General features: G+C 42.3%; 1 protein-coding gene across 4 annotated transcripts in view; it reads right to left on the minus strand.

Annotated features, from left to right (window-relative positions):
- Positions 1 to 5,565: 5,565 nt before the first annotated feature.
- LOC147880803 (uncharacterized) overlaps positions 5,566 to 13,971 on the minus strand; it is an 88,584-nt gene continuing 80,178 nt past the window's right edge. For all 4 annotated transcript variants that reach the window (XR_015540577.1, XR_015540576.1, XM_087370999.1 and 1 more), the window contains exon 9: positions 5,566 to 5,684. Coding sequence is in view for 1 of the 4 variants with exons in the window: in XM_087370999.1 (XP_087227125.1) it covers positions 5,681 to 5,684 (4 nt within the window). In the remaining 3 variants the exon portion in view is untranslated. The remainder of the gene's footprint in view (positions 5,685 to 13,971) is intronic.

The following is a 13,971-nucleotide window of genomic DNA, read 5'->3' on the forward strand; positions in this document are numbered from 1 at the left end:
CGGTCTGCAGTCTCTATAGCCTTCTGCCAGCAACTTCGGGTGTCGTGTGCAGGCTTGTGGATCCAGTATTTGGCAGATTAACGTATCTTGGGGCTCAGTGCTCCCTTGGATTGTCTCTTCTCGTCGTAATGCGGGGGGTAAGGAGGGACAGTGCATTCAATACTTTGCTCTCAAGCTTGTTTATTACGCGCCTTAGAGAGCGGGAAGGGATAGATGGTCATCTGTTTCTGTGTCCTCTCCTTTCAAATGGCCTTTTTTTTTTTTTAATAAATTGAAACAGGTCTACTTATATATTAATCAAAACGACCAGATTACAACTGAAACAAAAAGCTTTCAAGACGAGCTCTTAGAGACTCATCAGGCCAGCTAGCTACCAACCATGTGGTTTGGTTCACTATATCCATAACAGCCTTCTTACATGTCAGTGCAAACACATCAATCTTGTTCATAGAGGCCTCACATCTAGCTAACCATATTCTATGAAGCATTGAATATCTAATAACATCCCACATTATGGACTTATCTGTCTCGAGAGCTGCTCCGAATATGGCGGCACCCTTGGAGATATAATCCAGCCCTAGGTCCTTGGCACACCATGCTCGGATAGCTCCCCAGAGATTCCGCACCCACGGGCATCCCCAGAATAGATGGGTAAGAGACTCCGCTCCAGCTTTGCAAAGTTTGCATCTGTCGTCTACTTGTAGCCAGGGGATTAGGCTGCCTACTGGGAAGTGTCCCCCTCCTACCCTCCACTTGACAGTGAAGCAAATGGAGCCAAGGAGAGCTAGCATCAAAGATAATGACAGATGGCTGAGGGAGGACTTGGAGACAACATGGAGGGGCTTATAGCTGGGTCAAATGGCCATTTTTGGGGCTCTAGGGTTCATGTCCCAGGGTCGCAATAAATGTGTTCGGCGTGTCCAGTAGTACTACATAGTGGGGGGTTCCTGGTTTCATTATAATTCTGAGGTTAATCATGGTTGTCCCAGGCCCCATGGTGTTAGGCCATGATTAATTGGGTCGTTGGTCCTATCCCTACCCACTTCAACCCCTCTTTTTCCACCGTCTCCGTTCTGGTGTCTTCTAAATTAATGGGTGATGATATTTCATGGTAATGTTAATGATTAGTTTCATATCCTTTATGCAGGCTTTGATTGAGGACCCTCGTATGTGTCCTCCTAAGGTTGCCATCCCCTAGGTTATGGTTTCCATTTGGGAGAACTCCGTCTTCTCCTCCGACTCGATTGTGCTGAGTTCTTGAAATTTCTCAGGGTTTCCCCGTGTCTGAGATTCCACAATCTTTTTATGAAGTTGTATTCAGACCATAAAAGGTAGAGATTGCAACATAAGGGGAAGCATGCAAAGCCCATGGGGATGTTGGAGACCTCTCTGTAGGTCTCCCCTCCCAGAGAGGTGCACATTGCCAAGGAGCCAAGTGTTCATGTTTATCAATTCTTGTTTTGATGTTGAGGGGGTCCTTTGTGGTCTCCTTTCATGCCATTTCGCTATTTTCCATTTACGGGGAACAATGAAATCTTTCCCCAACCAAGAGAAGGCAAGTGAAATCACTTGTTCCATAACTTGGATGAGGCCCATCTCCCCTTGTAGGGGGATGTTCTCAAAGCATTTGCCAATGTCGGCTGTGAAGACACATGTTATCTAGTCAGGCAAGTTTATCTTTGTGTCATACACCGACTTGAATATCCAGAAGGCTTTTGATGGGACTCCTAAGTCATCCATGATTGATTCCTGTAGATTTGCACTAGCAATCATAAGGGGTTCCAGGCATGCCTGTAGTGATGATGCCATGAATCCTGCTATCTCTGAGAAGACACATGCATGAGCGTTTGTTATCCACCTAAAGGAGCCTTTACGTGCTTTGTATGTACACATTAGGTATTGTAGTGAATGCTTCTCAATAAGTGGGCATATCTGAACGAATAAAATGTCCTTGGCCAGTCGGTCAAGGGAGTTCCCATGTTCTACCCGAATGAAGTCTGGGCTATGTAGTCTCTCATATGCTAAGGTTACAGCCAGTTCAGTGCATATAAATGCTGGCGTGGATGCTGATTTGTCCGTGGAGGTAACTAGGATAGTGAATACCATCCAATCTATCTCCTTGTGTATTTCATGAGAGTAAGAGAAGGTTAAAGCTTCCCATCTTACCTGAGATTCACTTGTGTCCAAGTGGACTGAGCTCTCTGCACTATTCTGCCGTTCAATTTGCTTCGGGGTGTGTGATTGGGCTGGCTGCAAATTCTTGGTTCTTCCATATCCTGCTCCACCTCGTGGTTGAAATCTACCTCACTTTGAAGAGCTCACTGCTCTATGGTTGCTGGTATCATGTCCTTTTACAATTTTCTTGCCATACAAACAAATTCCTGGGGATGGTTGCAGAGCAATGGCAAAGAGGGGCTTTTTTCCAGATTCCGTATTGCAGTAAGCATCAGTTCTCTCATGTACATGAAGGTAATGGAGGCTCTCCCAAACAGTACCAGGAATGAGTTAAAGGCAGCTTTGAGGGGTCTCCCCGGAAAGAAGGTAACCAAATTATCAGCAATAAACCAGATGGCATGGTCAAACCAAAGGGGTTGAGCTTTACACTCCATTCTTTCCTCATCGCATCTGCATTTAATATATGGTCTCCCCACATTAAAAATATCATTGACGTATTTCGGGGTTCTCGTTTTCGATTCATTAATCCTACTTTTACATCTGCCGAATACCCCTACTGGGGATGGACATCTGCCTGATGCAAACATGGCCATGAGGAAGAAACTGGCTAGCGCATGGCTATACACAATCGGGATATTAAAGTTCTGAGCCGCTTGTCTTGTTTCCAACTTTATGCTCTTAGTGGACTGCAAAAGATCCGTGAGAAATAACCAAGTGTAAATCCCATACTTTATTATCATGTGCCATAAGTTCTGCTTCCAGCACTCTAGGTGGGAAGAATGGATTGGTATAAGTGGGGCATGAGCTTTTTCAAGTATTTGTTACTAGGGTCACCATCAAATGTGAGAAGATTTTTTCTTGGTCGTTCTGAGATAGTCCTTCCATATTCCAGAAACTGTGTTGTGGAGGGGATTGCATACTCTGTGGAGGGATTAACCATTTCGAACCCATATTTTCTGCAAAAACTGGATTGACTGGGGGGTTCAAATTGAAGTTGAGGAACAGGTTCCTCATAGTATTTGGGGATGATTCCACAAAGTCCAAGAGAGCTTTGTTGTCTTCATGAATGATCTGGTCCAATGATTCATGGAGTTGTTTGATGAGACTAACTGCTTCATCCACTCTTCCTTTGCCGAGAACTAGGACTTTGCACCAATCATTGAAAGATAACTGCATTACTAACAGTCTTCTAGAATCCGAGTGTTCTTTTGCTTCTTGGGAGTCCAAACTGATTATGGTTTCATGGACTCTTTGAGGGAACATGGTCATGACTTCTTGGCATGCTTGAGAAGGGGCCGGTAGCCGATCCTCATAAACAAATTTGGTGAGGTCTGCAAACCAAATAGGTGCCTAGGGGGAGAGAGAGAGAGAGAGAGAGAGAGAGAAACAAACCCATCAAGTTAGGATCTTTGTCATCCTAACGAGCCTATCAAGGTGTGTGTTACCTACTAAAATAGTAAACTCTATTTCACTCTCAATACACCCTCTTGGTTCTCAATTAAGAAGCTACCCTTTGCACCCAATGCATCCTCATTCCCATGTTATTATTGTGCTCTATGTTGCACCATATTTTGTTGAATGTTGCATCCTGCTTTCTATGATGCTGCTCAAATATATCAATGGGCAAACAGCAGTAATTCAAAACTTCAAACTTCAAACTGCCCATTGTGTATACTGTGCAGAATTTGGTTACTTCTTTTAAAAAATGTTTCCAAAAACCATAATTCCCAGTTTGTCCAGAATAAGGTGTATCATAGAGTATCTGATAAGTACTTATGCCTTTCTTGTATCAAGACCACATTACAATATAGACAGCCCGTCATCTGATCTGGTGCTGCTTGTACGGGTCCTCCCAAAAGACATCAAAAGGTGTCAAAACCCTCTTGGGGGTAAAAAGTCTCTATAGTAAACATTCCTAAACTGAGGAACATTGTAGAGTGATCCGACTCACCAGTAAGTGTTTCATTCTCTTCCGTCCTCTTTAACCAAAAAGTTGGGATAGGTGGCTAGACTCACCTACGTCAATCAAGGTAAAACATGAGTTAGAACCAATGCTTTACACCTGTAACCGCAGGCTTCATAGCTCAGCTACTGTTGTTATCCCTGTCATTTCCAGCATTTCAAGAAAGAAAGGAGGATTCTTAAACAAGTGTCACGACTTTTCAAATGCTAATTAATTCTGTTAATAGCGACTACGACTTGCTCATAATCTTATAATCAATTGTATTGCCTAAACCAGAATCATCCAATCTCAGCATTACATAGGAGGATGTAAGCAAAAAGTAATGCTATTATGACTTCCAATTCTCGTCCATATAAGAATTTTCATTGCAAGAGTACATATCAAGGGGGGAGTCCCCCTTTATCCCTCCAAACTCGTGTTAATTTTCTGCAACCTGGAAAAGCAGTCCATCATAGTATAGGGATTATTCTAGTGTTCAAAATGTTATCACAACCAATGCAGTATCTTCATTTAGGGGTCATCAACACCCCTCCATTGTTATTGGAGTCACATTAAAAATACTTGCTTAAGCCGCACACTTATCAAGCTCAAGTAGCGAAGATAATGAACCTTTGTTTTAAAAAAATTTGTTTAATACAAAGCAATGTTTAGCACTATTAGTCTAAAGTTTTAAGAGTAAGAATAATGCACTTTTGTATTCAAAAAAGAGGATTAATACAAATTGAAATAAGTGAGACATAGAAGGGGTTTAATTTAAAAGGAATTTCAAGAAATAGAGGTGGTTTGAAGGGGTTAAAAAGGAGGAAAAGATCTTTAGAAAGTGTAAGCAAAGTGGAAAAAATTGGGGGTAAACCATAGTTTTCAAAAAATCAAAGAAATTAATTGAGAATTAAGGTGCCATGGAATAACAAGAAATAAGGTAAGAAGTTTTTAGTTATAATAAGAGGGGTTAAAGCAAAATAGAGAGAGGGAACAAAGAAGGGGTTAAGTGTGTGTGTGTGTGTGTGTGTGTTGCCTAATAGAACAGTGATTTCTAATCCTCCCTCATTACAACCCTCTAGCTCACAGTTATAAAACTGCCTTTCTCCCTTCATGCAACATCAGTCCTATGCCATTAATGCATCCTCCATTGCATAACATGCTTTAATCATTTTTATCCATACATACATATGCATATGTACAAAGAAATTTACTCCAATCAAGGTGCATAACAAATGGATATTGCAAAAAACAAACTATGTCTCTTTTTCTCAAAATTCTCAAACATAGTTGATAGCTTGATTCGCTCAAGTCATATCCAAGGATGTTTGTTGTTTTAGCAATATATGCATCACAGTAGATAGTCCACCCATTAACCAGTTACAACCAGCATGGGGCCTCCAAAAAAGTTGATCAAAGGCGTCAAAAAGTGAGAAAAGCAACCGGCTATTCTTAAAAACTGTTCCAGTGCTAAGGAGTAAATCTCATTTAGTGAGCCAATGCTATTGTCAAGTGTCATTATCCTCTCTTCTTGTTAACCAAAACAAAGCTAGGTAACTGGACTCACCTGCATCCATCCACAGGCACAGCATGTTAGAACATGAACACAATGCACTCTATAGGCTTCATGGCCCAACTGCAGTTGTTATCCTTATCAAACCCAACAATTTCTTATCAAGAAGGAGATGTCGATGGTGATGATTAGTACAGAGCATAAAGATCTTTCTCATAGATCCTATTGTCTGTAGTGGGTATTAATAACCTTTTCTTCTCAAGGGACTTAAGGGTCATTAGGGATGTGACTACTTAACTATCATCAAGCGCTTTTATTATCCCATTGAACAATTTCTGATTAAACAACAATGCGAATCTTCAAGATTCTAGTAAAAAGGTAATATTGTTGCCATAAAATACAATTAGCCTAAGGGTTACAAGAGAATGTCATTCTGATAACTTAGTAAGACTGTAGTGGGTATTGATAACCTTTTCTTCTCAAGGGACTTAAGGGTCATTAGGGATGTGACTACTTACTGTCATCAAGCGCTTTTATTATCCCATTGAACAATTTTTGATATAAACATTGCAGTCAAGCTTACAACAATGCCAATCTTCAAGATTCTAGTAAAAAAGTAATATTGTTGCCATAAAATACAATTAGCCTAAGGGTTACATGAGAATGTCATTAATAATGATCCCTAATAACTCAGTAAGACATAAAAATGCTCTAGTGTCAAATACCCACACCTAATATCATAGCATTCTTCTAAGATCTGAGGTGTCAGTTCATCCATATACTTCCTGGATCACTCAGGTGATAATAAATAGCTGGGCACAAGTATTTCAGTCATGCTTAAGAGTTCGACTTCATTAATACTTCTTTAACTATTGTTCACGATGTAAATATCTGCAGGGCATACATCCATTAACTCGTTATCAACCATACATCTAGTGTAACATAGACATCTTCCTATCGATATCTCAGATGGAAGGGGTCGCAACTCTCGATTGCAACAGGGAGACAGTGTATGTTATACTCTTTAGTCGCTTGAGATATTATCTTAGGGTCTTGAAGCTCTATTCGTCTATGTCGAGAGCATGAAGGCAGTAATTCTATGGCTTGGGTTCTTCAAGGATCACATTTAGTTATTTGGAGGGGGGTTTTCTCATATTCTTGCTAAGTATAGACCGGGATATCCCTCGTATCTCCGTTCTTCGTATCGTTCCAACAGTCCTCCTCTACTGAGGTGGCATTGGATGCTCTACTATCTCCGCTTAGGGTCGATGCTCGTCTTTTGGGTGCCGATGTGAATAAGGGATGTATAAGCAAGAATAGCTAAAATAGGGGACATATAAGTATTTCACCTTACCTTGGCTTACTGTGCTCTGTTTGTGAGTCGTCACTCAAGGGTTGAGCGCCATCGCATATCATTGTGTGACTCACGATAGTCGATGAAATAACATGAGTTGGGCTCCTCATGTTACATAGGTGCGTATCCAACTTGGAGCGTGTAGAAAGCAAGGTGTATACGACTGTGTCCTATTCAAGTCACACGTATCTACGTCATATGCCTCGCTCAGGGAGTTCTATGAGGCATAAGCAACTTGGCAACCCCGTTCGTTCGATATTACCTCAGTGCTTGGGGATGGCACTTCATGGGCATGCTCTCCCGCTCTAGAGTGTAGGGTAAATCCTCTTGAAGTAGAGACTATATGCCCCGTTCTTTTCGGATTGCATGCAGGCCCCCTAGCACCCAGGACACGTAGCGAGAGTGGACTAAAATATAGTCGTGTATGTAAGAGGTGGATCGCGAGTTGGATCCATGCAGACTTGTTAACCATTCGCTCCTACAACGTGATCCTTCAGAAGCGAAATGCATCTGCTACGGAAATATGACGAGGGGGAGTGTCAAAATATAATGAGGGGGGTCGAAATACGATGAGTAGAGGAGAGGGCAGCGTTCGTTAGTCCATCTCTTAGCACTTTGACGTGCTCCATGGCCTGCAGCATCTCACACTATAGGTGCAAGAGTCTGCGAGATGGCCATGGGTGTCGTTTGCTGCATCCTCAAGCTCTAGAGAGCTCTCAGCTGGCACCGTGTGCTCCTATACTTGCTTCGTGGGTGTAAAGGAGTAGAACACAGAGTAAGGGGGGGAGAGGCAAGGTGGTGAGGCTCCTCCTGACTGCTCAGGAGTGCGAGCAGCTCCCACACGGTGACAAGGGTGGCTGGGCTGGAGGGGGAGAGCGAGTATGTGTAACTCACCTGTGTGCCCTCTGTTGCCTTGTGTAGCTGAGAATCGCGTCCCTCGAGACTGTAATGAAGAGCTTTGTCAGAGCTGGGTCGTCATACCAAGGTCCTCCGCTCCCTTAAGAGCTTCCTGCGTCTTGAAATTTGGGTTGTCAGAGGTACTGAAGGGGTGGGTGTTGGGGACTCGTTGTCTTTACCCGATGTTGGGCTCGAGGCACTTCGCATACCCTTGATGGTATTGCCCTCAAGTGGCCGTTGGGGACCATGCCAAGGGCGGGAAGGAGGGAGGGTAAATATGCATGTGCTAGTGCGCCTAAGTACCATGTACTTCCCACAGGCTGTATGGTGGGGTGCGTGGGCAAGGATGTGGGAGGTCTATGATGTGCTATGAGGTCTACTATGGGGGTCCTCCCCATAGTAGCTCTTATTAATTCCTTTTTGTCAAATATTTATTCATCCTTCCTAACCATCAGGCACCTAATGTGCAACACTCCGATGGACTTGAAGTGCATATCAGTTCTTGGGGGTCATCCAGTGCTGTTCCGACCATCTGAAGGGGTTCACTCAAAGGGTTTTTTGTATGTCCCCAGTTCCTCTGTCAAATATCCCCCAGTATTTCAAAAGGGGTCTGATCCCCTCCCTCTTGGGAGGCAAGTGTGTGTGTGTGTGTGTGTCCTGCCAAGCCGCAATCCAACAGCTGTCCTAGATCCACAGTCCATGTGTGGTCAGCTATCCACCCATCCTCATGGACTGGGATGGACCGCTGCTCCACATAAGGTTTCAAATGGTGTATTTATTATGGGGTATCAAGGGTAGAAGGTGCTTACTGATCCATTGGGTTATCGACCAAATGTTTAGGAAACTCCTCGGGAAGTCGTTTCTTAGGAACTCGAGTATCAATCCCCGACGACTCCTCCAATTGAACCCGTTCCTTTCAAATTTCTTCATCAACTTCTCAATTTGTACGAAGGCATTAAAATTCCCATTCTCAGTGTAGAGTATGGGCATTATTTGTGATAAGATAACTTTTTCCGCAAAGGACTTTGGTCGGTTCGCATTCTACTAGATGTATTGACATACCTTTTGTAATTAAGCTTCTTGAGCTTATCAAACCTACTTGTAACAGCTATCCCATTTTCTAGATGTACAACGATAATGGCCATGTTCAAGAAGGAAGCTTTTGATCCCCGGGGTTCATTCCATATGCCAGAGGAGTATGCTTTTGTAGATAGCAAAATGGTGTGATAGAAGACCACCACGCACCCCCCTAGCATCAAAACAAGAGCTGATTGAGATGAACACATGGCTCCTTTGTAATATGCACCTATCCCTGGGAGGGGAAACCTATAGACAGGTGTTTGGCATCCCCATGGGGTTCGCTTGCTCCCCACTCTAGTGCAACCTTTGCCTTTTTTGGTTCGAATACAATTTCACCATGAGACTTTGGCACCTAAAACAAGGAGAAGCCCTGAAAAACTTTAAGCACGCAACAAGGTACATGGATGATATCCTCTTAGTTAATGTACCAAACTTGAGACGTTTTCCTTGACCCATTAGAGGAGAGGGACCTCAAGAAGCCGTATTGGATCTACCCTCTGGATATCCTGGAAATCAAGGTGACCGGAGAACAATGAAGTCTTCTTCTGAGCATGAGAAGGCCAATGAAATCACCCGCTCCATCACTTGTATGAGGCCTGTTTCCCCTTGAACGGGGATGTTCTCAAAGCATTTGCCAATATCGACTGTGAATACACACGTTCTGGAATCTGGCAAGTTTATGTTTGTGTCATAGATTGATTTGACAATCCAAAGGCTTTAGAGGGGACTCCTAAGTCGTCCATGATTGCTTCTTGTAGGTTTGCACTAGCAACCATAACGGGTTCCAGGCATGCCTGTAGTGATGATAATATAAACGCGGCTATTTTTTAGAAAACACATACATGGGCATTTGTTATCCACCTGAATGAGCTTTTGTGTGCTTTGTATGTGCACATTAAGTAGGGTAATGAGTGTTTCTCAATAAGTGGACATATCTGAAAGGATAAAATGCTCCTAGCCAGTTGGTCAAGGAAGCCCCCATGCTCGACCCGAACAAAGTCCGGGCTGCTTAGCCTCTCATATGCTAGGGAGAAGCCAAGCTTCGTGCATATAAATGCCGACGTGGATGCTGATTTATCCATGGTGGTAACGAAGATACTGGATGTAATACGGTCTATCTCCTTCTGTATCTAGTGAGAGTAAGAAAAGGTTAAGGGATCCCCTCTGATATGGGGTTTAGTGGTTGTCAAGTGTACTAAGAAATTCCTTGCAAATGCTTCAAATGGTTTTGTAAGCGACCGTAGGCGGTCTAATTCCTGTTTACTAGCCAAGTCTATCATCTAGAACCAGGCCTGCATTAATGTATGTTATGTGCCCTCCACCTATGCACTCTCCCTTGGGATATGGTTCAGACCTTTCTGCACCTCAATGCGAAGTTGTTTGTTCTTTATTATGGATGTATCCAGTGTTACGACATGGTTCCAGTTTCTGTTGATAAACCTGGTCATGTCGAGCTAAAGGCAGTGGCATGATGTGTTCCCTTTATCCCTAAAGTATAGCCATGGTTTCATTAACTTCGCTCCCAAGTTGTCCTTAAAGGACCAGCTAATAGATGCTTCCATTATAAATGCACTAGCCAATGGCAAATCGTAATCCAAATAGAATTCAGAAAGCAGTTTCTTGATAGAAAAGTAGTCAAGAAGGAGATTATCAAATTCCAATGTTATGAATCCTTTATTATCATTCAAGCGGTGAGTGATTAAAGTAATTTCCCCATGAGGGAGGTGGATAAAACTCTTTGGGGGAAGGCTGTGTACCTGCAAAACATCAATCTTTCTCACCATAGAGGAGGTGCCTCACTAGCAGCTTTACATTGGTATCTTGTGTAAAGGACATTGTTTTTCCGCCTCTCATAATTTTTTAGGGCCTTACCTGAGAATCTCCTGTGTCCAAGTGGATTGAACTCTCTACACTATTCTGCCATTCGATCTGCCTCGAGGTGCATGATTGGACTGGTTGTGCATTCTTGACTCTTCCGTTCGCTCCCCCTCGTGATTGGAATCTACCCCGTTTTGAAGAGCTGGTTGCTCTATGGTTGCTAGTATCGTGACCCCTCACAATTTTCTCCCCGTATGAACAAATTCCTGGGGATGGGTGTGGGAGCAATGGCATGGAAGGGCTCCTCTCCAAATTCCGTACTGCGGTAAGCATCAGTTCCCTCATATACATGAATGTAATGGAGGCTCTTCCAACCAATACCATATCAAGGGTCTTCATAAACAGTAAGAATGAGTTAAAGGCTGCTTTCAGAGGTCTCCCAGGGAAGAAAGTAACCAAGTTATTAACAATGAACCAAATGGCGTGGTCAAACCAAAGCGGTTGGGCTTTGCAATCCATCCTTTCCTCATTGCATCTGCATTTAATATAGGGTCTGCCCACATTGAAAATGTCATTGACATACTTGGGAGTTCTCTTCTTAGTCTCACTAATCCTACTCTTGCATCTACCAAAGACCCCCACTGAGGATGGGCATCTGCCAGCTGCAAACATAGCCATGGGGAAGAAACTAGCCAACGAATGGCTATATACAATTGGGCTATCAAAATTTTGGGCCGCTTCTTTTGCTTCTGATTTAATACTCTTAGTGAACTGTATCAGATCAGTGAGAAACAGCCAGGTGTCAATCTTGAATGATTCATGTCATGCAGGTCCCATACTTTGTTATCATGTGCCATTAGTTCCGCCTCCAATACTCTGGGTGGGAAGAATGGGTTCGTATAAGTAGGGCATGAACTCTTTCTAGTGCTTGTCATGGGGGTCACCATCAAGTCCGAAAATATCTTCTCTTAGTCGTCTTGAGATAACCCTTCCATATCACAGAAACTATGTTGAGGGGGAGAGAGCAAACTCTGTGGGGGAATGAAGCACTTCAGGCCCATATTCTCTACAGAAATGAGGTTGATTGGGGGAGTCAAGTTGAAGTTGAGGAAGAGGTGCGCACGCGCACACACACACACACACACTCTTCTTTTTTTGGGTGAAACCACTGTATTTATATTAGAAAATCTTTTTACAATGAGAATACTCTACAAAATAGACTATTCCGAAAAATCAAAAGCAGTGGAAAAACACCTCTAAACAAAATACATCCAAGTCATCCTCACGACAAGCATCATACAGAGATTGTCGTAATGAGGCTCTAAAAAACTCGTAAGGTTAGAGCAATGGTTGCCCCAAGAAAACACACACACATATATACATAAGACTAATATATCCAATCGTACAAATAGCTTTGTTGCTATTGTGATTATTGAATAGCCTTGTACAAAAGAAAGGACTGGTATGGTGGTCACAAGCCTTGTTTTTGCAATTGTTGGGATAGTTGTTCCAAAGTATGCAAACATATTTTCCTACACATCTTTTGATAGTCCTACCATATTGCGAAACTAGAACATTTAAATGATCTATCAAAGCTTTAGGTTTTCTCTTTAAATTAAAAAAATAAAGAGAAGTAGTTTGCTCTTTTCTTCATACTTTCGATCAACACAACATGTGCTTTCAAATTTATTAACCTCCAAACATCCCAATTTTACATAATTCTTGTGATCAACACTCGGCATAATCTTGCTAATCTGGGGGTTATCAAGAAAAACTATTCTGGCCATAAAAAATGGGTGTTTCAACCACTATAACCTGCTGGAAGTGCCTTGCCATATTTTAAACAGCTAAATACAATGTAGTATAATTGGCCACATTAGATGAAAGTGGGGCTAATATTCACAATTTAGCCAAAAGCAAGACATTTAGAGTGAACTTAAATGATCTCAGACCGTTGCTCCTCATGTCAGTGGAGCATGCACATGGAGTAAACAACAATGACTTAACATATTAGCACAAAAGCTATCAGAGTAGTAGTCAGAAAAAAGCTATATTCTACTAACAGACCCAATCAAGCAAACCCTATTGTGTCAGCAAGGGAATAGGTACAATGACAACATGTAGAAGAGCAAAAGTTGTCAGTTTAGCCATTCCTACACGCAAGTGCAATTAGCCTCACAAGTCAACAAGAGGGCAAGTTACATAAGAGAAATATGGTGTGATAACGGTTTACCTGTTGTGCAGCTGCCATGACAAAGGGAATCACAGCGCACAATTCGCAAACAAGTCCTCGAAGAAAGAACCCGTTCTCTACATAACCATTGACCCAGAATGCTCCTTTGGCTTCGTAAAACTAGGAGTTGCGCAATGCCTACAAGCTTCTGATAGTCCTGGTAGCTACATATTGACTTTGAATGCCGTCCCACCTGATCTTTCTCGTGTTGGGGTAAAAAACCTTGAGGCAACAGATCCTTGTGACCCCAGCATTGGGCTCGAGGAGATAAGTGACAGTTTACTCGTCATTCAATATCATGACTTTAGCATGCAAGGAGTAATTGTAACTGCAAAGAGGGAGTATCATGTTCAAGCACTGAAAACAATCCCCACAGTATGGCTTGAAACAGATGTGGGTCGTGGCTCATTACCAACACCTAAGTGGAGGTTGGGTGTGGCGCATACCAACAATCAAGGGCTTGACATTGTCTAGTATTAAATATGCATCATTTACTTTGCTAAACATTCCTTTTCCAATTTATTATAAAGCATTTTACTTTTGTAAATCTACATAACCATTAGAGGGCAATTTTAGCCAATGATCTAAACAAGATATTTTCATATATGCCTTGCCCACCATTCCCCACTTTCACAAATGTTAAAATAATCCAATTGTGGTACACTGTGGTGCACCAAGGGATATCATGCCAACATTAAAAAGTAGGCTTCACTATAAAAGAATATATGTGTGTATGTGCGTACACTCACAAATACAGTACGTCAGCCTTGGATTATTTTAAGGCCATTTGCTTAAATATTCCTTGCCTTCTCCAGTGTCCAGGTGATTGATATAACCGTTGGGAATGCCCCCTGGGATTACACTTCAGAATAGACAAAAATAATGCGCAGTTCAAAAATTCTAAATATTTTGAGTCTCTAATTAAGAAGACGGCATGCAGGAAAGTGTAAGCTACAAGC

Source organism: Dipteris shenzhenensis, chromosome 32, assembly GCF_047967505.1.
Source record: "Dipteris shenzhenensis isolate YYH24624 ecotype China chromosome 32, Dip_SZ_1.0, whole genome shotgun sequence".
Classification (NCBI taxonomy): domain Eukaryota; kingdom Viridiplantae; phylum Streptophyta; class Polypodiopsida; order Gleicheniales; family Dipteridaceae; genus Dipteris; species Dipteris shenzhenensis.